We start from the raw sequence: 27,306 nt of genomic DNA on the forward strand, positions 1-27,306 counted from the left end.
ACGATACCAATTATATTACCTTTTCTTCCCCTCTTAGCGCTTGAAGTTTGAGATAGCTGAAGTCATGACTGAGATCGAGCAACTAACGTGTGTAGGAGAGAGGTGGGTGAACAGCCCATGGTCTCATTCACTGGTGCTCGCATTTGCTTTTCACTGTTCTAAATGCAAGACTGAACAAGTATGTGGTGTGCAGTGCTTTCAATCAGGTGATCTGTGCCGATGCAGTGATTTCAATCAGTCTTAGCAGGTGTACCATATCTAATGTCCTTACCCAAAATGTGACTGAACGACACTGCTCAAAAAAATAAAGGGAACACTAAAATAACACATCCTAGATCTGAATGAATGAAATATTCTTATTTAAACTTTTTTCTTTACATAGTTGAATGTGCTGACAACAAAATCACACAAATTATCATGGAGGACTGGATTTGGAGTCACTCAAAATTAAAGTGGAAAACCACACTACAGGCTGATCCAACTTTGATGTAATGTCCTTAAAACAAGTCAAAATGAGGCTCAGTAGTGTGTGTGTGGCCTCCGCGTGCCTGTATAACCTCCCTACAACGCCTGGGCATGCTCCTGATGAGGTGGCGGATGGTCCCATGAGGGATCTCCTCCCAGACCTGGACTAAAGCATCCGCCAACTCCTGGACAGTCTGTGGCGTTGGTGGATGGAGCAAGACATGATGTCCCAGATGTGCTCAATTGGATTCAGGTCTGGGGAATGGGTGGGCCAGTCCATAGCATCAATGCCTTCCTCTTACAGGAACTGCTGACACACTCCAGCCACATGAGGTCTAGCATTGTCTTGCAATAGGAGGAACCCAGGGCCAACCGCACCAGGATATGGTCTCACAAGGGGTCTGAGGATCTCATCTCGGTACCTAATGGCAGTCAGGCTACCTCTGGCGAGCACATGGAGGGCTGTGCGGCCCCCCAAAGAAATGCCACCCCACACCATGACTGACCCACCGCCAAACCGGTCACACTGGAGGATGTTGCAGGCAGCAGAACATTCTCCACGGCGTCTCCAGACTCTGTCACGTCTGTCACGTGCTCAGTGTGTACCTGCTTTCATCTGTGAAGAGCACAGGGCGCCAGTGGCGAATTTGCCAATCTTGGTGTTCTCTGGCAAATGCCAAACGTCCTGCACGGTGTTGGGCTGTAAGCACAACCCCCACCTGTGGATGTCGGGCCCTCATACCACCCTCATGGAATCTGTTTCTGACCGTTTGAGCAGACACATGCACATTTGTGGCCTGCTGGAGGTCATTTTGCAGGGCTCTGGCAGTGCTCCTCCTGCTCCTCCTTGCACAAAGGCGGAGGTAGCAGTCCTGCTGCTGGGTTGTTGCCCTCCTACGGCCTCCTCCACGTCTCCTGATATACTGGCCTGTCTCCTGGTAGCGACTCCATGCTCTGGACACAACGCTGACAAACACAGCAAACCTTCTTGCCACAGCTCGCATTGATGTTCCATCTTGGATGAGCTGCACTACCTGAGCCACTTGTGTGGGTTGTAGACTCCATCTCATGCTTCCACGAGAGTGAAAGCACCGCCAGCATTCAAAACTGGCCAAAACATCAGCCAGGAAGCATAGGAACTGAGAAGTGGTCTGTGGTTACCACCTGCAGAACCACTCCTTTATTGGGGGTGTCTTGCTAATTGCCTATAATTTCCACCTGTTGTCTATTCCATTTGCACAACAGCATGTGACATGTATTGTCAATCAGTGTTGCTTCCTAAGTGGACAGTTTGATTTCACAGAAGTGTGATTGACTTGGAGTTACATTGTGTTGTTTAAGTGTTCCCTTTATTTTTTTGAGCAGTGTATTTTATAATGTCATCTATCAGCCTGCTCAGTTTCCTATCATTAGTTGATTCAATCTGGCTCAATGTATACAGCACTAATGGGTCTGTCTGAACAGCTGAAGGTTGAAACGATACCTTTTTACATGTAAAGTTGCTGTTTTTTAAGTTGGTTGGTTGTAATAGAAGGTTATTCATGGATTTTCTTCCATGTCATGTCTCACAGCAAAATGACACAGAGGAACAAACAGATTGCCATGGGGAGGAAGAAATTCAACATGGATCCTAAGAAGGTATTTTCAGGTTGAAATGTTTATGACCAGAGCCTCAGGGTTCAGGGATGGCCACATCTTCAGTCTTTTATTTCAGCTCTGGGATAGCTTTTGGCGGGGTTGTGTCCAGTAATGTACCCCAGTGTTATAAAAGTGATGTTTTACGTTTGTACATATGGCCCAGGCTTCTTTGGTGTCCTCTTTTATTTCAGTCCTGGAATGGCTTTTCTGGGTGTTGTCTAGTAATGGATCCCTGTCATATACTGCTGCTCTGATAGAATCATTCACCAATGATTGAGATAAACAGTCCACTGTCTGTCGTCCATCTTGTGTTCCAGGGGATCCAGTTTCTCCTGGAAAACAACCTTCTGCAGCACACCCCAGAAGACATCTCTCAGTTCCTCTACAAGGGCGAGGGCCTGAACAAGACTGTCATCGGAGATTACTTAGGGGAGCGGTAAGCCATCCCATCTACATTGGTTTGTGCAATTATTCACCCCCTTGGCATTTTTCCTATTATGTTGCCTCACAACCTGGAATTAAAATAGATTTTTGCGGGGTTTGTATCATTTGATTTACACAACATGCCACACAAAATATTTTTTTTATTGTGAAACAAACAAGAAATAAAAACAAAAAAAAACAGAATTTGAGCGTGCATAACTATCCCCCCCCTCAAAGTCAATACTTTGTAGAGCCAACTTTTGCAGTAATTACAGCTGCAAGTCTCTTGGGGTATGTCTCTAAGCTTGGCACATCTAGCCACTGGGATTTTTGCCCTTTCTTCAAGGAAAAACTGCTCCAGCTCCTTCAAGTTGAATGGGTTCTGCTGGTGTACAGCAATCTTTAAGTCATAGCACAGATTCTCAATTGGATTGAGGTCTGGGCTTTGACTAGGCCATTCCAAGACATTTAAATGTTTTCCCTTAGACCACTCGAGTGTTGCTTTAGCAGTATGCTTAGGGTCATTGTCCTGAAGGAAGGTGAACCTCTGTCCCAGTCTCAAATCTCTGGAAGACTGAAACAGGTTTCCCTCAAGAATTTCCCTGTATTTAGCACCATCCATCATTCCTTCCATTCTGACCAGTTTCCCCAGTCCCTGCTGATGAAAAACATCCCCACAGCATTATGCTGTCACCACCATGCTTCACTGTGGGGATGTTGTTCTCAGGGTGATGAGGTGTTAGGTTTGCACCAGACATAATGTTTTCCTTGATGGCCAAGAAGCTCAATTTTATTCTCATCTGACCAGAGTACCTTCTTCCATATGTTTGGGGGAGTCTCCCACATGCCTTTGGACAAACACTAAATGTGTTAGTGTCTTTAACCTCTAGCGTCGAGCAATCCCGTATCCGGGAGCGTAATCATAGCCTTAAGCTCATTAGCATAACGCAACGTTAACTATTCATGAAAATCGCAAATGAAATTAAAGAAATATATTCACTCACAAGCTTAGCCTTTTGTTAACAACACTGTCATCTCAGATTTTCAAAAATATGCTTTTCAACCATCGCTAACACAAGCATTTGTGTAAGAGGTATTGATAGCTAGCATAGCATTAGCTTAGCATTCAGCAGGCAACATTTTCACAAAACAAGAAAAGCATTCAAATAAAATCATTTACCTTTGAAGAACTTTGGATGTGTTCAATGAGGAGACTCTCAGTTAGATAGCAAATGTTCAGTTTTTCCAAAAATATTATTTGTGTAGGAGAAATTGCTCCGTTTTGTTCATCACGTTTGGCTAAGAAAAGAAACTAAAAATTCAGTCATTAAAACGCCAAACTTTTTTCCAAATGAACTCCATAATATCGACAGAAACATGGCAAACGTTGTTTAGAATCAATACTCAAGGAGTTTTTCACATATCTATTCGATGATAAATCATTCGTGGCAGTTGTGTTTCTCCTCTGAAGAAAATGGAAAAATGCACGCAGCTGGAGATTGTGCAATAATTTCGACGGAGGACACCAAGCAGACACCTGGTAAATGTAGTCTCTTATGGTCAATCTTCCAATGATATGCCTACAAATACGTCACAATGCTGCAGACACCTTGGGGAAATGACAGAAAGTGTAGGCTCATTCCTGGTGCATTCACAGCGATATAAGGAGGCATTGGAACACAGCGCATTCAAAATCTGGGGCATTTCCTGTATGAAATTTCATCTTGGTTTCGCCTGTAGCATTAGTTCTGTGGCACTCACAGATAATATCTTTGCATTTTTGGAAATGTCAGAGTGTTTTCTTTCCAAAGCTGTCAATTATATGCATAGTCGAGCATCTTTTCATGACAAAATATCTTGTTTAAAACGGGAACGTTTTTTTATCCAAAAATTAAAAGAGCGCCCCCTATATCGACGAAGTTAAACAATGCCTTTTTTGTGGCCACTCTTCTGTAAAGCCCAGCTCTGTGGAGTGTATGGCTTAAAGTGGTCCAATGGACAGATACTCCAATCTCCGCTGTGGAGCTTTGCAGCTCCTTCAGGGCCATCTATGGTCTCTTTGTTGCCTCTCTGATTAATGCCCTCCTTGCCTGGCCTGTGAGTTTTGGTGGGTGGCCCTCTCTTGGCAGGTTTGATGTGGTGCCGTATTCTTTACATTTTTGAATAATGGATTTAATGGTGCTCCGTGGGATGTCTAAAGTTTCAGATATTTCTTTTATAACCCAACCCTGATCTGTACTTCACAACTTTGTCCTTGACCTGTTTGGAGAGCTCCTTGGTCTTCATAGTGCCCCTTCTTAGTGGTGTTACAGACTTTGGAGCCTTTCAGAACAGGTGTGTGTGTGTAATATATATATATATATATTGAGATCATGTGACGGATCATGTGGCACTTAGATTGCACACAGGTGGACTGTTTTTTTAAAACTAATTATGTGACTTCTGAAGGTAATTGGTTGCACCAGATCTTATTTAGGGGCTTCATAGAAAAGGGGGTGAATACATACGCACGCACCACTTTTCAGTTTTTATTTTTTTACAACAGTCATTTATTTTCACTTCATCGATTTGAACTATTTTGTCCATTTACATGAAATCCAAATAAAAATCAATTTAAATTACAGCTGGTAAGGCAACAAAATAGAAAAAACACAAGGGGGTGAATACTTTTGCAAGGCACTGTATCTGCCTAGTAGAGATACTGTTTCCCTCCCTGTCATACTTATAAACCCGTGTTGCAGATTTATGTCCACCTCTTGATTAGTCCATTCGTTCCCTGATTCTGAGGCCATCGCCACCCCACTTTGATTTGATTTGATCTCAACGGGTTATTATGTTCTGGATTTATTGATGAAAGTGGCCACCTGGTTCCCTCAGAATACAAATCACCTTAGCAACGATTTGTCGTGGGTGTCTCGCCACCCCACTTTGAACACCTGACTAGCCATAAAAAAATACTTAATTTCCCCATTTAACTCAGCGCAGAAACACACTCTCAGGTAAGAAGTCGGGGGCCGGCTTGGGACTGGAGATACAGCAGTTTATGACTTAAAGACAACACTGCTGGCAGCTACAGATAACTCACTACACAACCAAAAGTATGTGGACACCTGCTTGTCAAACATCTAATTCCAAAACCATGGGCAATAATTTTTATTTTTATTTCACCTTTATTTAACCAGGTAGGCTAGTTGAGAACAAGTTCTCATTTGCAACTGCGACCTGGCCAAGATAAAGCATAGCAGTGTGAACAGACAACAACACAGGGTTGCACATGGAGTAGAACAATAAACAAGTCAATAACATAGTAGGGGGGAAAAAATCTATATACACTGCTCAAAAAAATAAAGGGAACACTTAAACAACACAATGTAACTCCAAGTCAATCACACTTCTGTGAAATCACAGATCCACTTCGGAAGCAACACTGATTGACAATACATGTCACATGCTGTTGTGCAAATGGATAGACAACAGGTGGAAATTATAGGCAATTAGCAAGATACCCCCAATAAAGGAGTGATTCTGCAGGTGGTGACTACAGACCACTTCTCAGTTCCTATGCTTCCTGGCTGATGTTTTGGTCACTTGTGAATGCTGGCGGTGCTTTCACTCTTGTGGTAGCATGAGACTGACAGGATGGCACATCAATGCGAGCTGTGGCAAGAAGGTTTGCTGTGTCTGTCAGCGTAGTGTCCAGAGCATGGAGGCGCTACCAGGAGACAGGCCAGTACATCAAGAGACGTGGAGGAGGCCGTAGGAGGGCAACAAACGAGCAGCAGGACCGCTACCTCCGCCTTTGTGCAAGGAGGAGCAGGAGGAGCACTGCCAGAGCCCTGCAAAATGACCTCCAGCAGGCCACAAATGTGCATGTATCTGCTCAAACGGTTTGAAACAGACTCCATGAGGGTGGTATGAGGGCCCGACATCCACAGGTGGGGGTTGTGCTTACAGACCAACACCGTGCAGGAAGTTTGGCATTTGCCAGAGAACACCAAGATTGGCAAATTCGCCACTGGCGCCCTGTGCTCTTCACAGATGAAAGCAGGTTCACACTGAGCACGTGACAGACGTGGCAGAGTCTGGAGACGCCGTGGAGAACGTTCTGCTGCCTGCAACATCCTCCAGCATGACCGGTTTGGCGATAGATCAGTCATGATGTGGGGTGGCATTTCTTTGGGGGGCCGCACAGCCCTCCATGTACTCGCCAGAGGTAGCCGGACTGCCATTAGGTACCGAGATGAGATCCTCAGACCCCTTGTGAGACCATATCCTGGTGCGGTTGGCCCTGGGTTCCTCCTAATGCAAGACAATGCTCATGTGGCTGGAGTGTGTCAGCAGTTCCTGCAAGAGGAAGGCATTGATACTGTGGACTGGCCTGCCTTTTACCCAGACCTGAATCCAATTGAGCACATCTGGGACATCATGTCTCGCTCCATCTACCAATGCCACGTTGCACCACAGACTATCCAGGAGTTTTCAGATGCTTTAGTCCAGGTCTAGGAGGAGATCCCTCAGGAGACCATCCGCCACCTCATCTGAAGCATGCCCTGGCGTTGTAGGGAGGTCATACAGTCACGTGGAGGCCACACACACACTACTGAGCCTCATTTTGACTTGTTTTAAGGACATTATATCAAAGTTGGATCAGCCTGTAGTGTGGTTTTCCACTTTAATTTTGAGTGTGACTCCAAATCTAGACCTCCATGTGTTGATAAATTTGATTTCCATTTTTGTGTGATTTTGTTGTCAGCACATTCAACTATTTAAAGAAAAAAAAAATTAAGAAGAATACTTCATTCAGATCAAGGATGTGTTATTTTAGTGTTCCCTTTTTATTTTTTGGAGCAGTGTACATTGTGTGCAAAAGGCATGAGGAGGTAGGCAATAAATAGGCCATAGGAGTGAATAATTACAATTTAGCAGATTAACACGAGTGACAAATGATCAGATGAACATGTGCAGGTAGAGATACTGGTGTGCAAGAGAGCATAAAAGTAAATAAAATAAAAGCAGTATGGGGATGAGGTAAGTAAATTGAGTGGGCTATATACCGATGGACTATGTACAGCTGCAGCAATCGGTAAGCCCGCCAGATAGCAGATGTTTAAAGTTGGGGAGGGAGATAAGTCTCCAACTTCAGAGATTTTTGCAATTCATTCCAGTCGCAGGCAGTAGAGAACTGGAAGGAAATTCGGCCAAATTAGGTTTTGGTTTTAAGGATGATCAGTGAGATACACCTGCTGGAGCGCATGCTACGGGTGGGTGTTGTCATTGTGACCAGTGAACTGAGATAAGGCGGCGCTTTACCTAGCATAGACTTGTAGATGACCTGGAGCCAGTGGGTCTGGCGACGAACATGTAGCGAGGGCCAGCCGACTGGAGCATACAGGTCGCAGTGGTGGGTGGTATAAGGTGCTTTAGTAACAAAACGGATGGCACTGTGATAAACTGCATCCAGTTTGCTGAGTAGAGTATTGGAAGCTATTTTGTAGATGACATCGCCGAAGTCGAGGATCGGTAGGATAGTCAGTTTTACTAGGGTAAGTTTTGCGGAGTGAGTGAAGGAGGCTTTGTTGCGAAATAGAAAGCCGACTCTAGATTTGATTTTGGATTGGAGATGTTTGATACGAGTCTGGAAGGAGAGTTTGCAGTCTAGCCAGACACCTAGGTACTTATAGATGTCCACATATTCTAGGTCGGAACCATCCAGGGTGGTGATGCTAGTCGGGCGTGCGTGTGCAGGCAGCGAACAGTTGAAAAGCATGCATTTGGTTTGACTAGCGTTTAAGAGCAGTTGGAGGCCACGGAAGGAGTGTTGTATGGCATTGAAGCTCGTTTGGAGGTTAGATAGCACAGTGTCCAAGGAAGGGCCAGAAGTATACAGAATGGTGTCGTCTGCGTAGAGGTGGATCAGGGAATCGCCCGCAGCAAGAGCAACATCATTGATATATACAGAGAAAAGAGTCGGCCCGAGAATTGAACCCTGTGGTACCCCCATAGAGACTGCCAGAGGACCGGACAACATGCCCTCCGATTTGACACACTGAACTCTTTCTGCAAAGTAGTTGGTGAACCAGGCAAGGCAGTCATTAGAAAAACCTAGGCTACAGAGTCTGTCGATAAGAATATGGTGATTGACAGAGTCGAAAGCCTTGGCCTGGTCAATGAAGACGGCTGCACAGTACTGTCTTTTATCGATGGCGGTTATGATATTGTTTAATACCTTGAGCGTGGCTGAGGTGCACCCGTGACCAGCTCGGAAACCGGATTGCAAAGCGGAGAAGGTACGGTGGGATTCGAGATGGTCAGTGATCTGTTTGTTGACTTGGCTTTCGAAGACCTTAGGCAGGGCAGGATGGATATAGGTCTGTAACAGTTTGTGTCCAGGGTGTCTCCCCCTTTGAAGAGGGGGATGACCGCGGCAGCTTTCCAATCCTAGAGGATCTCAGATGATACGAAGGAGAGGTTGAACATGCTGGTAATAGGGGTTGCGACAATGGCGGCGGACAGTTTCAGAAATAGAGGGTCCAGATTGTCAAGACCAGCTGATTTTTATGGGTCCAGGATTTGCAGCTCTTTCAGAACATCTGTTATCTGGATTTGGGTAAAGGAGAAGCAAATTTCTGCTTGAAAAATCTGGCCTTTGCTTTCCTGACAGACTGCGTGTATTGGTTCCTGACTTCCCTGAACAGTTGCATATGGAGGGGACTATTCAAAGCTATTGCAGTCCGCCACAGGATGTTTTTGTGATGGTCGAGGGTAGTCAGGTCTGGAGTGAACCAAGGGCTATCTGTTCTTAGTTCTGCATTTTTTGAATGGAGCATGCTTGTCTAAGATGGTGAGGAAGTTACTTTTAAAGAATGACCAGGCATCCTCAACTGACGGGATGAGGTCAATATCCTTCCAGGATACCCGGGCCAGGTTGATTAGAAAGGCCTGCTAGCAGAAGTGTTTGAGGGAGCGTTTGACAGTGATGAGGGGTGGTCGTTTGACCGCGGACCCGTAGCGGATACAGGCAATGAGGCAGTGATCGCTGAGATCCTGATTGAAGACAGCAGAGGTGTATTTGGAGGGCAAGTTGGTCAGGATAATGTCAATTAGGGTGCCCATATTTACGGATTTAGGGTTGTACCTGGTGGGTTCCTTGATCATTTGTGAGTTTGAGGGCATCTAGCTTAGATTGTAGGACTGCCGGGGTGTTAAGCATATCCCAGTTTAGGTCACCTAACTGAACAAACTCTGAAGCTAGATGGGGGCGATCAATTCAGATGTTGTCCAGGGCACAGCTGGGTCGGTAGCAGGCAGCAACCGTGAGAGACTTATTTCTGGAGAGATTAATTTTTAAAATGAGAAGTTCAAACTGTATGGGCATAGACCTAGAACGTATGACAGAACTTTGCAGGCTATCTCTGCAGTAGATTGCAACTCCTCCCCCTTTGGCAGTTCTATCTTGACGGAAAGTGTTATAGTTGGGTATGGAAATCTCACAATTTTTGGTGGCCTTCCTAAGCCAGGATTCAGACACGGCAAGGACATCAGGGTTGGCAGAGTGTGCTAAAGCAGTGAGTAAAAAAAACTTAGGGAGGAGGCTTCTGATGTTGACATGCATGAAACCAAGGCTTTTTCGATCACAGAAGGCAACAAATGAGGGTGCCTGGGGACATGCAAGGCCTGGGTTTACCTCCACATCACCTGAGGAACAGAGGAGGAGTAGGATGAGGGTGATGGAGTTGCCCCCCCCCCCCCCCCCCCCCCCTTTGCTGCTATAACAGACACCACTCTTCTGGGAAGGCTTTCCACTAGATGTTGGAACATTGCAGCGGGGACTTGCGATCATTCAGCCACGAGCATTAGTGAGGTGAGGCACTGATGTTAGGTGATTAGGCCTGGCTTGCAGTCGACGTTCCAATTCATCCCAAAGGTGTTCGATAGGGTTGAGGTTAGAGCTTTTTGCAGGACAGTCAAGTTCTTCCACACTGATCTCGACAAACCAATTTTACATGGACCTCGCTTTGTGCACGAGGGCATTGTCTTGCTGTAGTGTTAAGGTTTCCCTTCACTGGAACTAAGGGGCCTAGCCCGAAACAGGAAAAATAGCCCCAGAACGTTATTCCTCCTCCACCAAACTTTCCAGTTGCATTCGGGCATGTAGCGTTCTCCTTGCATCCGCCAAAGCCCAGATTTGTCCGTTGAACTGCCAGATGGGAATGCGTGTTTCATCACTCCAGAGAACAGATTTCCACTGCTCCAGAGTCCAATGGCTGTGAGCTTTACACCACTCCAGCCGACACTTGGCATTGTGCATAGTGCTTTCATGAAGCTCACCATGAACAGTTCTTGTGCTTACGTTGCTTCTAGAGGCAGTTTGGAACTCTGTAGTGAGTGCTGCAAGCGAGGACAGACTATTTTTATGCGCTACGCTCTTCAGCACTCGGCAGTCCCCTTCTGTGAGCTTGTGTGGCCTACCACTTGGCATGTTGAAAGTCACTGAGCTCTTCAGTAAGGCCAGTCTACTGACAATGTTTGTCTATGGAAATTGGATGGCTGTGTGTTCGATTTTATACACCTGTCAGCAACGGGTGTGGCTGAAATAGCCGAATCCACTAATTTGAAGGGGTGTCCACATTGTCTGTCACATTGTAATTACAGATGTGTGAGAGAGATGAACCCTTATGGAAGGTAACGGATTTTCACGTTTTGCACATGTAAAACCATGTGGTTTTGGAACATTTCACATGTAATGGTATTTCATATATGATCACATAATTTATCACGTGGATTAATGGCGATTCCCTGAACAGTGGATAGGATGTCACCGGAACATCAAAAAAATAGTCGCAGTATTGTGTGTAGATTGGGGGGGGGGAACAATTCTAATTCATTTTAGAATAAGGCTGTAATGTAACAATGTGGAAGAAGTCAAGGGGTCTGAATAATTTCCGAATGCCCTGTATTTGACACACTTTACCATATGATTACACTGTATGTTTATTTATACAGTAACTATTATTCAACATGTCGTCACCTGGGATTTGAACCCACAACCTCTTGGTTCACGGCATTCCGATCTTCCTGCTATGCCACAATGTCTGTGTTAACTGATTTTTCACCTGTATTCCTACACTTTGGACTTCAAAGTAAATCTCAGCGTTGTTGAAAATACTCTGAAGAAAAACTATATTTGTCATAGTGATACATGAGTATCATTAATCCAGAATAATATGCCCCACCAACATTAGACAACTATACAGAAAACCCTCAAGTTATGTTGAGAGAATAATCAGATTAACTGATAACTAACTGATAACTAAAATAGCAGTCAGATGGCACTCTGCTGCTCAGTGTAGAGATGTACTATAGGTCATGAATGTGTAGGGGACATCTGAGAATGCTACAGACTTTGTGGTGCAACAAAGATTATCATACCCCAAATCCCAGGTGGGGTAATATTGAAATTCATAATGTCATTAATTAAAGTTATTTTTTATTTTTTACACAGCATTCCACTTCCCTTAACCCCCATAACATTTAATTTCTTCCCTTACAAAAAAAACACATGAAAATGCTAATTAAATATAATCATATGTATTAAATTTAGTTTCACATGTGAGGACAATAACATGTTTTCACCTCACATTGAAGAATTGAAGATTCACATGTGAAATTGGATTTTCACACGTGAACATCGGACTCTCACATGTGAACATCGGACTCTGTTTTACATGTGAAAAACGTTAATTTTGCATCCCCAGGTTGTCAAATGTATTTTGCGCGTTAACGTTTTCACGTGTTGTATCACATGTTGCTTTTGCATGTTGTCATGTGAAACACATGTGGATTTCAAATGTTTTTTCTGTAAGGGAGTGGGAGTGTCTTGAATGACACAATCAGATGGAGTCTTTGATCAATGTTTGGTAATCTTGTCCTGATTTCCACGCTTTTCTTAACTCCTGTTGATACAATATAAGTTTAGATTTTCTCAGATTAATGTTTTAAGTGAGATATTGACAAAATTCTGTAGTACATCAATAATACAACTGTTTTTATTAGTATGATTGGTTCTTTAGAAGAGATTCTTTCTTAAATATTTCTCTTTTTACTTAACTTTGTTTGGTTGCCTTCTGAAGTTTGAGTGATTTTATTAATTTATATATACACTGCTCAAAAAAATTCTTATTAAATACTTTTTTCTTTACATAGTTGAATGTGCTGACAACAAAATCACACAAAAATTATCAATGGAAATCAAATTTATCAACCCATGGAGGTCTGGATTTGGAGTGACACTCAAAATTAAAGTGGAAAACCACACTACAGGCTGATCCAACTTTGATGTAATGTCCTTAAAACAAGTCAAAATTAGGCTCAGTAGTGTGTGTGTGTGTGTGTGGCCTCCACGTGCCTGTATGACCTCCCTACAACGCCTGGGCATGCTCCTGATGAGGTGGCGGATGGTCTCCTGAGGGATCTCCTCCCAAACCTGGACTAAAGCTTCCGCCAACTCCTGGACAGTCTGTGGTGCAACGTTGGATTCAACGTTGGTGGATGGAGCGAGACATGATGTCCCAAATGTGCTCAATTGGATTCAGGTCTGGGGAATGGGTGGGCCAGTCCATAGCATCAATGCCTTTCTCTTGCAGGAACTGCTGACACACTCCAGTCACATGAGGTCCGGCATTGTCTTGCATTAGGAGAAACTCAGGGCCAACCGCACCAGCATATGGTCTCACAAGGGGTCTGAGGATCTCATCTCGGTACCTAATGGCAGTCAGGCTACCTCTGGCGAGCACATGGAGGGCTGTGCGGCCCCCCAAAGAAATGCCACCCCACACCATGACTGACCCACCGCCAAACCGGTCATGCTGGAGGATGTTGCAGGCAGTAGAACGTTCTCCACAGCGTCTCCAGACTCTGTCACGTCTGTCACATGTGCTCAGTGTGAACCTGCTTTCATCTGTGAAGAGCACAGGGCGCCAGTGGCGAATTTGCCAATCTTGGTGTTCTCTGGCAAATGCCAAACGTCCTGCACGGTGTTGGGCTATAAGCACAACCCCCACCTGTGGACGTCGGGCCCTCATACCACCCTCATGGAGTCTGTTTCTGACCGTTTGAGCAGACGCATGCACATTTGTGGCCTGCTGGAGGTCATTTTGCAGGGCTCTGGCAGTGCTCCTCCTGCTCCTCCTTGCACAAAGGTGGAGGTAGTGGTCCTGCTGCTGGGTTGTTGCCCTCCTACGGCCTTTTCCACGTCTCCTGATGTATTGGCCTGTCTCCTGGTAGCGCCTCCATGCTCTGGACACTACGCTGACAGACACAGCAAACCTTCTTGCCACAGCTCGCATTGATGTGCCATCCTGGATGAGCTGCACTACCTGAGCCACTTGTGTGGGTTGTAGACTCCGTCTCATGCTACCACGAGAGTGAAAGCACCGCCAGCATTCAAAAGTGACCAAAACATCAGCCAGGAAGGATAGGAACTGAGAATTGGTCTGTGTTTACCACCTGCAGAACCACTCCTTTATTGGGGGTGTCTTGCTAATTGCCTATAATTTCCACCTGTTGTCTATTCCATTTGCTCTACAGCATGTGAAATTTATTGTCAATCAGTGTTGCTTCCTAAGTGGACAGTTTGATTTCACAGAAGTGTGATTGACTTGGAGTTACATTGTGTTGTTTAAGTGTTCCCTTTTATTTTTTTGAGCAGTGTATAACACAATGAGTGTTCAAACTCGAACATTCAAATGGATGTTACATAAACAACATCAGAGAACCACAGGCCACATGGCTTCAAAGGTGATGTCGACTTTCTCTCAAACTCCCCTTTGGAGCTGCAACAAATCTTTCGCACAGAAGGCTCCTGTGTCTGGATTCTGTGTCTTGTTTTTCATCAATCAAATGCATTCTGGACCATGCCAGCTCCTCGAGGTATTGGAATCCATTTCAGTAGGCCAGCTCCTCGAGGTATTGGGATCCATTTCAGTAGGCCAGCTCCTCGAGGTATTGGGATCCATTTCAGTAGGCCAGCTCCACGAGGTATTGGGATCCATTTCAGTAGGCCAGCTCCTCGAGGTATTGGGATCCATTTCAGTAGGCCAGCTCCACGAGGTATTGGGATCCATTTCAGTAGGCCAGCTCCACGAGGTATTGGGATCCATTTCAGTAGGCCAGCTCCACGAGGTATTGGGATCCATTTCAGTAGGCCAGCTCCTCGAGGTATTGGGATCCATTTCAGTAGGCCAGCTCCTCGAGGTATTGGGATCCATTTCAGTAGGCCAGCTCCTCGAGGTATTGGGATCCATTTCAGTAGGCCAGCTCCTCGAGGTATTGGGATCCATTTCAGTAGGCCAGCTCCTCGAGGTATTGGGATCCATTTCAGTAGGCCAGCTCCTCGAGGTATTGGGATCCATTTCAGTAGGCCAGCTCCTCGAGGTATTGGGATCCATTTCAGTAGGCCAGCTCCTCGAGGTATTGGGATCCATTTCAGTAGGCCAGCTCCTCGAGGTATTGGGATCCATTTCAGTAGGCCAGCTCCTCGAGGTATTGGGATCCATTTCAGTAGGCCAGCTCCTCGAGGTATTGGGATCCATTTCAGTAGGCCAGCTCCACGAGGTATTGGGATCCATTTCAGTAGGCCAGCTCCACGAGGTATTGGAATCCATTTCAGTCGGCCAGCTATTAGATTGCTTCCAGACTCTTGCAGCGCTGCTTTGTACGTCAATGAAGGCAGACATATGTCTGGGATTCAAAGGAAAAAGCATCTGCTTGGACAAAAGAACATTCACAGTGGAAATATTGTTTCCCCCTTCTGGGCTCAACCTGTGTGTGCAACTATTCCATCTCTTCTCCAGGACACTTTATATTCCCTTGATAATATTCCCATTCCTTGCTCTGGAAAAATGCCTTGAGGAAAAAGCATTTCCTGATGGGATTACATGTCCTTGTGTCCCCAGAGATGAGTTTAACCTCGATGTACTACAGGCGTTCGTAGACCTTCATGAGTTTGCTGACCTCAACCTCGTCCAGGCCTTAAGGTGAGCTATGTGTTTCTCTCATCTAACAGGGAACAAACTGCACAAAACTGGCATTATAAGGAAATGATGGAGACGTTTATTCCTCTATATGGTACACACACAATACTGATATTGAAAATTGTGTTCAATGAGGTGCTAAGTGTCAATGTTTCTGCTCTGTCTGTTGCAGGCAGTTCCTGTGGAGTTTTCGTCTACCTGGTGAGGCTCAGAAAATTGACCGGATGATGGAGGCGTTTGCCTCGCGGTACTGCAGCTGCAACCCTGGGGTGTTCCAGTCAACAGGTCTGATTCTCAGCATTCAACACTGTCTACCTCCCAAATGGTACTTTTGACCAGGGCCCATAGTCGTATACTATATAGGGAATAGGGTGCCATTTGGGACTTACAGAAAGTTCATATGTGTTTTAATGTAGCAGCGTTTTGACTGCTGTGGGTGTATGACACCCTCAGCCTTGTTATTCAATTATGTCCTGGGTCAAAAGTTCACATGGGGACTGAACAACAAGTATTTAGCCACCAGAACATCCGTCCAGGCGGCCATGTAAGCAAAACGATGTATGAAATACACCAGCATTGGATGAGACTACTGTAGCGCTGTTAAAGAACCCAGTCATCAACATTATTAGATTTGCAATATCTGTATTCATTCCCGGAGGGGTTGTGGGTGTGTGTGTGGAGGGGGAGTGGGTGTGTGTGTTGAATAGCAGGAACCTGGTTACTGAAATTTACTGCCCAAAACCACTACCTTTCCCTGGGATAACTGCGAGAAACCGGTAAATTATAATAAATGATTTATATAAACAGTATAGCTTGAATTAGAACCGTTCAATTATAGCCTATGCAATGTCTAAATCTGACTTCTCTACAGCCTCTGCATGATGAATCAATGCTCAGGGTGGGGACAGACCCATCTCAGTATGGAGCACAGTTCACCATGCATGTAGAGCTATCATCTCATCATGGTCACTTTTTTTCTTGTGACATGAAGGCCTACATTTGTTGCAGCATAGCCTATGCTACAGTAATATAAAGACCCAATGCGCGTCTAATTTACCCATCTCCATCTGGCTTTTTTTATTGCCTCAAAAACAACAACAACCTATCGCTTGAATATCGTTGCTTTAAAGTGGTGCATGTGTGAGCAGTCTCTCTCTCTCTCTTACTCTACTCTAGATGTCCTAGCCTACCTCTTTCAGGTAATACATTCAATGTCGTATTAGCCTTATTACGGTGCCTTGCAAAAGTATTCATCCCCCTTGGCATTTGTCCTATTTTGTTGCATTACAACCTGTAATTTAAGTGGATGTTTATTTGGATTTCATGTAATGGACACACACAAAATAGTCCAAATTGTTGACGTGAAATGAAAAATAACTTATAAAAAAAACAAAAAAACAACCAAACTGAAAAGTGGTGCGTGCGTATGTATTCACCCCCTTTTGCTATGAAGCCCCTAAATAAGATCTGGTGCAACCAATTACCTTCAGATGTCACATAGTTAGTTATATTGCACACAGGTGAACTTTATTTAAGTGTCACATGATCTCAGTGTATATATACACATCTGTTCTGAAAGGTCCCAGAGTCTGCAACACCACTAAGCAAGGGGCACCACCATGAAGACCAAGGAGCTCTCCAAACAGGTCAGGGACAAAGTTGTGGAGAAGTACAGATCAGGGTTGGGTTATAAAAAGAAAATATCAGAAACTTTGAACATCCCACAGAGCACCATTAAATACATTTATTTTTTTTAAATATGGAAATAATATGGCACCACAACAAACTTGCCAAGAGAGGGCCGCCCACCAAAACTCACGGACCAGGCAAGGAGGGCATTAATCAGAGGCAGCAAAGAGACCAAAGATGACTGAAGGAGCTGCAAAGCTCCACAGCGGAGATTGGAGTATCTGTCCATAGAACCACTTTAAGCCATACACTCCACAGACCTGGGCTTTACGGAAGAGTGGCCACAAAAAAGCCATTGCTTAAAGAAAAAAATAAGCAAACACGTTTGGTGTTCACCAAAAGGCATGTGGGAGACTCCCCCAAGCATATGGAATTAGGTACTCTGGTCAGACTATAATTGAGCTTTTTGGCCATCAAGGAAAATGCTATGTCTGGCGTAAACCCAACACCTCTCATCACCCCGAGAACACCCCCCCCCCCCCCCCATCCCCACAGTGAAGCATGTTGGCGGCAGCATTATGCTGTGAGGATGTTGTTCATCAGCAGGGACTGGAGAAACTGGTCAGAATGATGGATGGTGCTAAATACAGGGAAATTCTTGAGGGGAAACCTGTTTCAGTCGTCCAGAGATTTGAGACTGGGACAGAGGTTCACCTTCCTTCAGGACAATGACTCTAAGCATACTGCTAATGCAACACTCAAGTGGTTTAAGGGATACCATTGAAATGTCTTGGAATGGCCTAGTCAAAGCCCAGACCTCAATCCAATTGAGAATCTGTGCTATGACTTAAAGATTCCTGTACACCAGCGGACCCCATCCAACTTGAAGGCGCTGGAGCAGTTTTGCCTTGAAGAAAGGGCAAAAATCCCAGTGGCTAGATGTGCCAAGCATAAAGAGAAATAACCCAAGAGACTTGCAGCTGTAATAGCTGCAAAAGGTTGCTCTACAAAGTATTGACTTGGGGGGGTGAATAGTTACGCATGCTCAAGTTTGCCATTTTTTTTGTCTTGTTTGTTTCACAATAAATATTTTGCATCTTCAAAGCGGTAGGCATGTTGTGTAAATGAAATGATACAAACCCTCAAATCTATTTTAATTCCAGGTTGTAAGGCAACAAAATAGGAAAAATGCCAAGGGGGTGAATACTTTCGCAAGCCACTGTATGCATAACGCATCATTAATTGGCTAAATATAAGTTTCTAACCTCTTGCACAATACACAGGCACCTGTGCTCCGCTGGCCGCTCTTTAGACTAGAATAGCTAGCTGGACATTCTATTTTTTTGCATTTCTTATACCAATAGACTTGGAATAGGGACGCAAGTTCCTTTTTTTCTGATTGTTAAGTGCAGCAGCCCATAACTCACGGGTCATCAAAAAGGAGGACCAAGGCACTCTTCATATAATTAATAAAAAAATCTTTATTTGTATGGCATGTTCAATGTAAACAAAGATTAATAACTGACGCGTTTCGGCTGCATGGTCTTCGTCAGGGAGAACTCACAGGTAGTTTGAAAGAGGAGCTAACTCGCGATGGTGGTAGGTTTATAGCATTTATTTATACAGACCCATAACCATTCAATCTTTGAAGAGAAGTTTAAGCATCTCATTCTATTTCTATTTTATTCAAGGATGACATTTAGAATGAGGAAGTTAAGGACAACGAAACATTTAATTTAACTGTTGGATGGAATGAAGCAACAAGAGAGCGGTAGGCTAATAACATTTGGGGAAATATTATGAAGTGTGTGTGTGTCAGATATATACACACACACAAAGTTGAAGTCGGAAGTTTACATGCACTTAGGTTGGAGTCATTAACTTGTTTTTCAACCACCCCACAAATGTTTTAACAAACTATAGTTTTGGCAAGTCTGTTTGGACATCTACTTTGTGCATGACACAAGTCATTTTTTCCAACAATTGTTTACATACAGATTATTTCACTGTATCACAATTCCAGTGGGTCAGAAGTTTAGATACACTAAGTTGACTGTGCCTTTAAACAGCTTGGAAAATTCCAGAAAATGATGTCATGGCTTTAGAAGCTTCTGATGGGCTAATTGACCTTATTTGAGTCAATTGGAGGTGTACCTGTGGATGTATTTCAAGGCCTACCTTCAAATGCAGCACCTCTTTGCTTGACATCATGGGAAAATAGAAAGAAATCAGCCAAGACCTCAGAAAAAAAATGGTAGACCTCCACAAGTCTGGTTCACAATCTCAGCAAAAAAAGAAAAGTCCCTTTTTGAGGACCCTGTCTTTGAAAGGTAATTTGTAAAAATCCAAGTAACTTCACAGATCTTCATTGTAAAGGGTTTGAACACTGTTTCCCATGCATGTTCAATGAACCATAAACAATGAATGAACATGCACCTGTGTGGTGGAATAGTGGCGTTGTTACCCAACTCTTCCACTAAGGCACCTGCAAGTTCCCAGACATTTCTGGGGGAATGGCCCTAGCCCTCGCTGACCATGGCAGAACACTGACATTCCTGTCTTGCAGGAAATCACGCACAGAACGAGCAGTATGGCTGGTGGCATTGTCATGCTGGAGTGTCATGTCAGGATGAGTCTGCAGGTAGGGTACCATATGAGGGAGGAGGTTGTCTTCCCTGTAACGCACAGCGTTGAGATTGCCTGCAATGACAACAAGCTCAGTCCGATGATGCTGTGACACACCGCCCCAGACCATGACGGACCCTCTACCTCCAAATCGATCCCGCTCCAGAGTACAGGCCTCGGTGTAACGCTCATTCCTTTGACAATAAACGCAAATCCGACTCCTGGTGAGACAAAACCGCGACTTGTCAGTGAAGAGCCCAGAGAAGAGTCTTTTGTTTTTGTTGTTGGTGATGTCTGGTGAGGACATGCCTCACAACAAGCCTACAAGCCCTAAGTCCAGCCTCTCTCAGCCTATTTCCAGACAGTCTGAGCACTGATGGAGGGATTGTGCGTTCCTGGTGTAACTCGGGCACTTGTTGTTGCCATCCTGTACCTGTCCCGCAGATGTGATGTTCGGCTGTATCGATCCTGTGCAGGTGTTGTTACACGTGGTCTGCCTACTGCGAGGATGATTAGCTGTCCGTCCTGTCTCCCTGTAGCGCTGTCTTGGGCGTGTCACAGTACGGACATTGCAATTTATTTCCCTGGCCACAGCTGCAGTCTTCATGCCTCCTTGCAGCATGCCTAAGGCATGTTCACGCAGATGAGCAGGGACCATGGGCAGCTATCTTTTGGTGTTTTCCAGAGTCCGTAGAAAGGCCTCTTTATTGCCCTTACTGTGACTTTAATTGCCTACCATCTGTAAGCTGTTAGTGTCTTAAAGACCGTTCCACAGGTGCATGTTCATTAATTGTTTATGGTTCATTGAACAGGCATAGGAAATTGTGTTTAAACCCTTTACAATGAAGATCTGTGAAGTTATTTAGATTATCTTTGGAAGACAGGGTCCTAAAAAAGGGGGAGTTTCTTTTTTTGCTGAGTTTATATGCATCAGTCTACTAATTATACAAACGGGCACTATTATATTTCAAAATTGAAATCAAATCCGCTAGCCTATACTTGTAACTTTGTAGGCCGCATGTGCTGCACCAAAATCACATTCTCTTCTGCTTTATCATGATTGGAATTGATGTGTGTAATTCCAGTCCATATAATAAAGTTCACACTCAAAGATTAGCCAACTGGAGGTAGTTTAGTTTATTTACGCAACAGAGCATATAGTTAGCTATATCTATGGGTTTTTGTTTTTCTGTCGTGCGTAAATGTGCAGTAGCCTATATCATATATGTATTGGATAACGGCACAATCATTTGGGCTTGGACTCATTAAATGTTGTTAATGTAGGGTTCCTCAGCCTGAGGTAGTATCAGGTTTGTTAATGTAGGGTTCCTCAGCCTGAGGTAGTATCAGGTTTGTTAATGTAGGGTTCCTCAGCCTGAGGTAGTATCAGGTTTGTTAATGTAGGGTTCCTCAGCCTGAGGTAGTATCAGGTTTGTTAATGTAGGGTTCCTCAGCCTGAGGTAGTATCAGGTTTGTTAATGTAGGGCTCCTCAGCCTGAGGTAGTATCAGGTTTGTTAATGTAGGGTTCCTCAGCCTGAGGTAGTATCAGGTTTGTTAATGTAGGGCTCCTCAGCCTGAGGTAGTATCAGGTTTGTTAATGTAGGGCTCCTCAGCCTGAGGTAGTATCAGGTTTGTTAATGTAGGGCTCCTCAGCCTGAGGTAGTATCAGGTTTGTTAATGTAGGGCTCCTCAGCCTGAGGTAGTATCAGGTTTGTTAATGTAGGGCTCCTCAGCCTGAGGTAGTATCAGGTTTGTTAATGTAGGGCTCCTCAGCCTGAGGTAGTATCAGGTTTGTTAATGTAGGGCTCCTCAGCCTGAGGTAGTATCAGGTTTGTTAATGTAGGGCTCCTCAGCCTGAGGTAGTATCAGGTTTGTTAATGTAGGGCTCCTCAGCCTGAGGTAGTATCAGGTTTGTTAATGTAGGGCTCCTCAGCCTGAGGTAGTATCAGGTTTGTTAATGTAGGGCTCCTCAGCCTGAGGTAGTATCAGGTTTGTTAATGTAGGGCTCCTCAGCCTGAGGTAGTATCAGGTTTGTTAATGTAGGGCTCCTCAGCCTGAGGTAGTATCAGGTTTGTTAATGTAGGGCTCCTCAGCCTGAGGTAGTATCAGGTTTGTTAATGTAGGGCTCCTCAGCCTGAGGTAGTATCAGGTTTGTTAATGTAGGGCTCCTCAGCCTGAGGTAGTATCAGGTTTGTTAATGTAGGGTTCCTCAGCCTGAGGTAGTATCAGGTTTGTTAATGTAGGGCTCCTCAGCCTGAGGTAGTATCAGGTTTGTTAATGTAGGGCTCCTCAGCCTGAGGTAGTATCAGGTTTGTTAATGTAGGGTTCCTCAGCCTGAGGTAGTATCAGGTTTGTTAATGTAGGGCTCCTCAGCCTGAGGTAGTATCAGGTTTGTTAATGTAGGGCTCCTCAGCCTGAGGTAGTATCAGGTTTGTTAATGTAGGGCTCCTCAGCCTGAGGTAGTATCAGGTTTGTTAATGTAGGGCTCCTCAGCCTGAGGTAGTATCAGGTTTGTTAATGTAGGGCTCCTCAGCCTGAGGTAGTATCAGGTTTGTTAATGTAGGGCTCCTCAGCCTGAGGTAGTATCAGGTTTGTTAATGTAGGGTTCCTCAGCCTGAGGTAGTATCAGGTTTGTTAATGTAGGGCTCCTCAGCCTGAGGTAGTATCAGGTTTGTTAATGTAGGGCTCCTCAGCCTGAGGTAGTATCAGGTTTGTTAATGTAGGGTTCCTCAGCCTGAGGTAGTATCAGGTTTGTTAATGTAGGGTTCCTCAGCCTGAGGTAGTATCAGGTTTGTTAATGTAGGGTTCCTCAGCCTGAGGTAGTATCAGGTTTGTTAATGTAGGGCTCCTCAGCCTGAGGTAGTATCAGGTTTGTTAATGTAGGGTTCCTCAGCCTGAGGTAGTATCAGGTTTGTTAATGTAGGGTTCCTCAGCCTGAGGTAGTATCAGGTTTGTTAATGTAGGGTTCCTCAGCCTGAGGTAGTATCAGGTTTGTTAATGTAGGGCTCCTCAGCCTGAGGTAGTATCAGGTTTGTTAATGTAGGGTTCCTCAGCCTGAGGTAGTATCAGGTTTGTTAATGTAGGGCTCCTCAGCCTGAGGTAGTATCAGGTTTGTTAATGTAGGGTTCCTCAGCCTGAGGTAGTATCAGGTTTGTTAATGTAGGGCTCCTCAGCCTGAGGTAGTATCAGGTTTGTTAATGTAGGGTTCCTCAGCCTGAGGTAGTATCAGGTTTGTTAATGTAGGGCTCCTCAGCCTGAGGTAGTATCAGGTTTGTTAATGTAGGGCTCCTCAGCCTGAGGTAGTATCAGGTTTGTTAATGTAGGGTTCCTCAGCCTGAGGTAGTATCAGGTTTGTTAATGTAGGGTTCCTCAGCCTGAGGTAGTATCAGGTTTGTTAATGTAGGGCTCCTCAGCCTGAGGTAGTATCAGGTTTGTTAATGTAGGGCTCCTCAGCCTGAGGTAGTATCAGGTTTGTTAATGTAGGGCTCCTCAGCCTGAGGTAGTATCAGGTTTGTTAATGTAGGGCTCCTCAGCCTGAGGTAGTATCAGAATACAAATAGTCCGGGTAGCCATTTGATTACCTGTTCAGGAGTCTTATGGCTTGCGGGTAAAAGCTGTTGAGAAGCCTTTTTGTCCTAGACTTGGCATTCCGGTACCGCATGCCATGCGGAAGTAGAGAGAACAGTCTATGACTGGGGTGGTTGGGGTCAATTTTTAGGGCCTTCCTCTGACACCGCCTTGTGTAGAGGTCCTGGATGGCAGGAAGCTGGGCCCCAGTGATGTACTAGGCCATAGGCACTACCCTCTGTAGTGCCTTGCGGTCGGAGGCTGAGCAATTGCCGTACCAGGCAGTGATGCAACCAGTCAAGATGCTCTCGATGTTGCAGCTGTAGAAACTTTTGATTGATTTCAGGACCCATGCCAAATCGTTTTAGTCTCCTGAGGGGGAAGAGGCTTTGTCGTGCCCTCTTCACGACTGACTTGGTGTGTTTGGACCATTCTAGTTTGTTGTTGATGTGGACACCAAGGAACTCTCAACCTTTTATTTATTTTTTTTATTTTTTATTTCACCTTTATTTAACCAGGTAGGCTAGTTGAGAACAAGTTCTCATTTGCAACTGCGACCTTGCCAAGATAAAGCTTAGCAGTGTGAACAGACAACACAGAGTTACACATGGAGTAAACAATTAACAAGTCAATAACACAGTACAAAAAAGGCGAGTCTATATACATTGTGTGCAAAAGGCATGAGGAGGTAGGCGAATAATTACAATTTTGCAGATTAGCACTGGAGTGATAAATGATCAGATGGTCATGTAGAGATACTGGTGTGCAAAAGAGCAGAAAAGTAAATAAATAAAAACAGTGTGGGGATGACGTAGGTGAAAATGGGTGGGTTATTTACCAATAGACTATGTACAGCTGCAGCGATCGGTTAGCCTGCTCCACTACAGCCCCGTCGATGAGAATAGTGGCGTGCTCGGTCCTCCACAATGTTTCTAGTAAATCATAAGAGCCAAAGTTTGAACGGCCCCAACCTGTTCCAAACACATTGGGAGTAGAACGAAAAAACAGGCTAATTTATAACTTTTATAATTTAAGCACATAGAAAATGACCAAGGCTTCTGTAATGAGTGGCACACACACGAACTGCTGCCCGACCTCTCTCACAAAGGGACAGAAGAGCCATATCTACATCCTGCTTCCTGACAGCTGGTGCGCTCTTAAAGTGGCAGCGCACGGTGAAGGAGCCGTGCAGGATTTCGACACACAACTTCTTATCCCCAAACAATCTGGAATTATTTATGATAAAGAGCCAGAGAAAGGATATTATTTCCACAATAGGTAGTAAATAGTTTTATAGTTAATTTTCTATGCTAGTCATGGGTTCATTCAGAGAGAGGCTGGACTGTGCCGTTTATCTGTACTCTGTTCGCAATGGACACATCTCTGAACAGACAGTCTGTCATGTACAGAGCAGAACAACAGTACCAGAACTCATAGTACACCGATTTTGGCCTTTACTACTATAGCCCATAGAAACACATTGAATAACACATTCAAGTAGCAAAACACAGTCAAAAAATAATAAGAAAAAGGTTTTAAGTGTTTGTCCTAAATCTAGGAGATAAGAAAGCTCATGAAATATGTATTTATTTTTATTGATATTTAACCCTTTTATGGGGTAAAAACTACCTTCATACTTTTTTAAAACCAGTACCGGTTACCTTCAGACGAGTCCGTGACACTTGTGGAGGGGGGTCTTACAGAAAAAAATCTTGAGCTAAAATTTACAGATTTTCATGGGGATTATTATTATTATTTTTTTACGGTGTGTCAATTGACTCTATGGGGATATATTACTTAAAGATATTGAGTCTCTACTAGTAGTAACAGTAGACTACTCCCTGCTGGGCCACCAGGTTGATCTACTGTAGTGAGTCTCTACTAGTAGTAACAGTAGACTACTCCCTGCTGGGCCACCAGGTTGATCTACTGTAGTGAGTCTCTACTAGTAGTAACAGTAGCCTACTCCCTGCTGGGCCACCAGGTTGATCTACTGTAGTGAGTCTCTACTAGTAGTAACAGTAGACTACTCCCTGCTGGGCCACCAGGTTGATCTACTGTAGTGAGTCTCTACTAGTAGTAACAGTAGACTACTCCCTGCTGGGTCACCAGGTTGATCTACTGTAGTGAGTCTCTACTAGTAGTAACAGTAGCCTACTCCCTGCTGGGTCACCAGGTTGATATACTGTATTGAGTCTCTACTAGTAGTAACAATAGCCTACTCCCTGCTGGGCCACCAGGTTGATCTACTGTAGTGAGTCTCTACTAGTAGTAACAGTAGCCTACTCCCTGCTGGGCCACCAGGTTGATCTACTGTAGTGAGTCTACTAGTAGTAACAGTAGCCTACTCCCTGCTGGGTCACCAGGTTGATCTACTGTAGTGAGTCTCTACTAGTAGTAACAGTAGCCTACTCCCTGCTGGGCCACCAGGTTGATCTACTGTAGTAGTGAGTCTCTAATAGTAGTAGTGCCATGCATGCAGGGGGGCAGAGGAGAAGAAAAGTTGTTTATTGTTATTAGATCAACATTCAATTGATATTAACCACAAAATTCTTCCCAAAACTCATGAATTGACTAGTGTCTGGCGTCCTTGGTTAACCTCAGTGAAAGGCAGAGAGATGTCTGAGGTGTGTATCAGTACTAAATATTCATTACTTCTCTCCCTCCTGTAGACACCTGTTATGTGCTGTCGTTTGCCATCATTATGTTGAACACCAGCCTGCACAACCCCAATGTCAGAGACAAGCCCCCTGTAGAGAGATTCATCTCCATGAACAGAGGTATCAATGAGGGAGGAGACCTGCCAGAAGAACTACTCAGGGTGAGAGCGTGCGTGTGTTTGTGTGCGTGTGTAGAGCAAATGTTTTTTCCATTACTCAACCTTTTTGTATTCTATTTGACAGAATTTATTTGACAGCATAAAAAATGAGCCCTTCAAAATCCCAGAGGACGATGGCAACGATCTGACACATACATTCTTCAACCCTGACAGAGAGGGATGGCTACTGAAATTAGGTGACGACCAAAGAATCCACATCTTGGTTCACCAACATAACTCCAAGTATTCTATATTCTATCCTTTTTCACTCCATTTTTTGTGCAGATGGCTATGATTTAATGTTAGCAATGTGAAAAACAACTCGTATTATTTCTGCACTACTGTCTCAACCTGTCTTTTCTCTCTCATTCCAAGCATGGTCTGTGTGATTCAGCTGCTTCTCTCTCTGTCCTTGGTTTATGCCCTTACTGTTAAATGTGCCCTCTTGTTTTCACTCACACCCTTTGACTTGTCACCTTTCTGTTCTGTGACTGGCTGTTTCTTCTTACTCTGCACTAGGAGGTAGGTACCCCTCCTCGATCCCAGTAGAAGTTGCCCCTAACTACTGATACAAGGTCAAATATATTGGTTAAGGTTAGGATTGAGGGTGGACGTAAACTGATCCTAGATCTGTGGTTAGGGACAACATCTTCTCCCAACCTTCCCTCCCTCATCCTGAGAACCCATGCTAACATGTAGACCAAGCGGTTAATCTTCTTAGTCAGATGTATTAGCTGCTAGCTGGTTAGTCTGTTTGTTTGTTTTTCCAGCCCATGTGACCTGACCAGGAAAAACTCAGGGCCCTAGTTATTATAGCATCTAGCTTAAATAAGGCCCAAGGAAGGGGTGCATTTATTTAATTTTGGTCATGGGTTTGCACTTGGAGAATGTGTTCTGTATGCTACAGTATGTGCTGATCTTGTGGTGTTCTGAGTTCTTCCTGCTGCTGCCCTCCAGGCCTGAAACATATCCTGCTGCCCTCCAGGCCTGAAACATATCCTGCTGCTGCTGCTGCCCTACAGGCCTGAAACATATCCTGCTGCTGCTGCTGCCCTCTAGGCCTCAAACACATATGCTGCTGCTGCCCTCCAGGCCTCAAACACATATGC

General features: G+C 44.5%; 2 protein-coding genes across 3 annotated transcripts in view; one reads left to right on the forward strand and one right to left on the reverse strand.

Annotated features, from left to right (window-relative positions):
- Nucleotides 1-27,306, forward strand: part of LOC135511948 (cytohesin-3-like) — a 54,626-nt gene that overhangs the window by 16,345 nt on the left and 10,975 nt on the right. The window contains exons 3-9 of the mRNA XM_064933483.1: nucleotides 38-102; nucleotides 2,037-2,103; nucleotides 2,421-2,539; nucleotides 15,480-15,560; nucleotides 15,730-15,842; nucleotides 26,052-26,200; nucleotides 26,283-26,394. Coding sequence (XP_064789555.1) covers nucleotides 38-102; nucleotides 2,037-2,103; nucleotides 2,421-2,539; nucleotides 15,480-15,560; nucleotides 15,730-15,842; nucleotides 26,052-26,200; nucleotides 26,283-26,394 — 706 coding nt within the window. The remainder of the gene's footprint in view (nucleotides 1-37; nucleotides 103-2,036; nucleotides 2,104-2,420; nucleotides 2,540-15,479; nucleotides 15,561-15,729; nucleotides 15,843-26,051; nucleotides 26,201-26,282; nucleotides 26,395-27,306) is intronic.
- LOC135511945 (ubiquitin carboxyl-terminal hydrolase 42-like) overlaps nucleotides 1-27,306 on the reverse strand; it is an 81,218-nt gene that overhangs the window by 11,118 nt on the left and 42,794 nt on the right. The window contains exon 18 of one of the 2 annotated variants that reach the window (XM_064933480.1): nucleotides 23,313-24,350. The exons of the other annotated variant lie outside the window; for it this stretch is intronic. The gene's annotated coding sequence lies outside the window, so the exon portion shown is untranslated. Of the gene's footprint in view, nucleotides 1-23,312; nucleotides 24,351-27,306 lie in introns of those variants that run through there. 2 annotated transcript variants of the gene reach the window in all.

The sequence above is a fragment of the Oncorhynchus masou genome, chromosome 24, assembly GCF_036934945.1.
Source record: "Oncorhynchus masou masou isolate Uvic2021 chromosome 24, UVic_Omas_1.1, whole genome shotgun sequence".
NCBI classification, from domain to species: domain Eukaryota; kingdom Metazoa; phylum Chordata; class Actinopteri; order Salmoniformes; family Salmonidae; genus Oncorhynchus; species Oncorhynchus masou.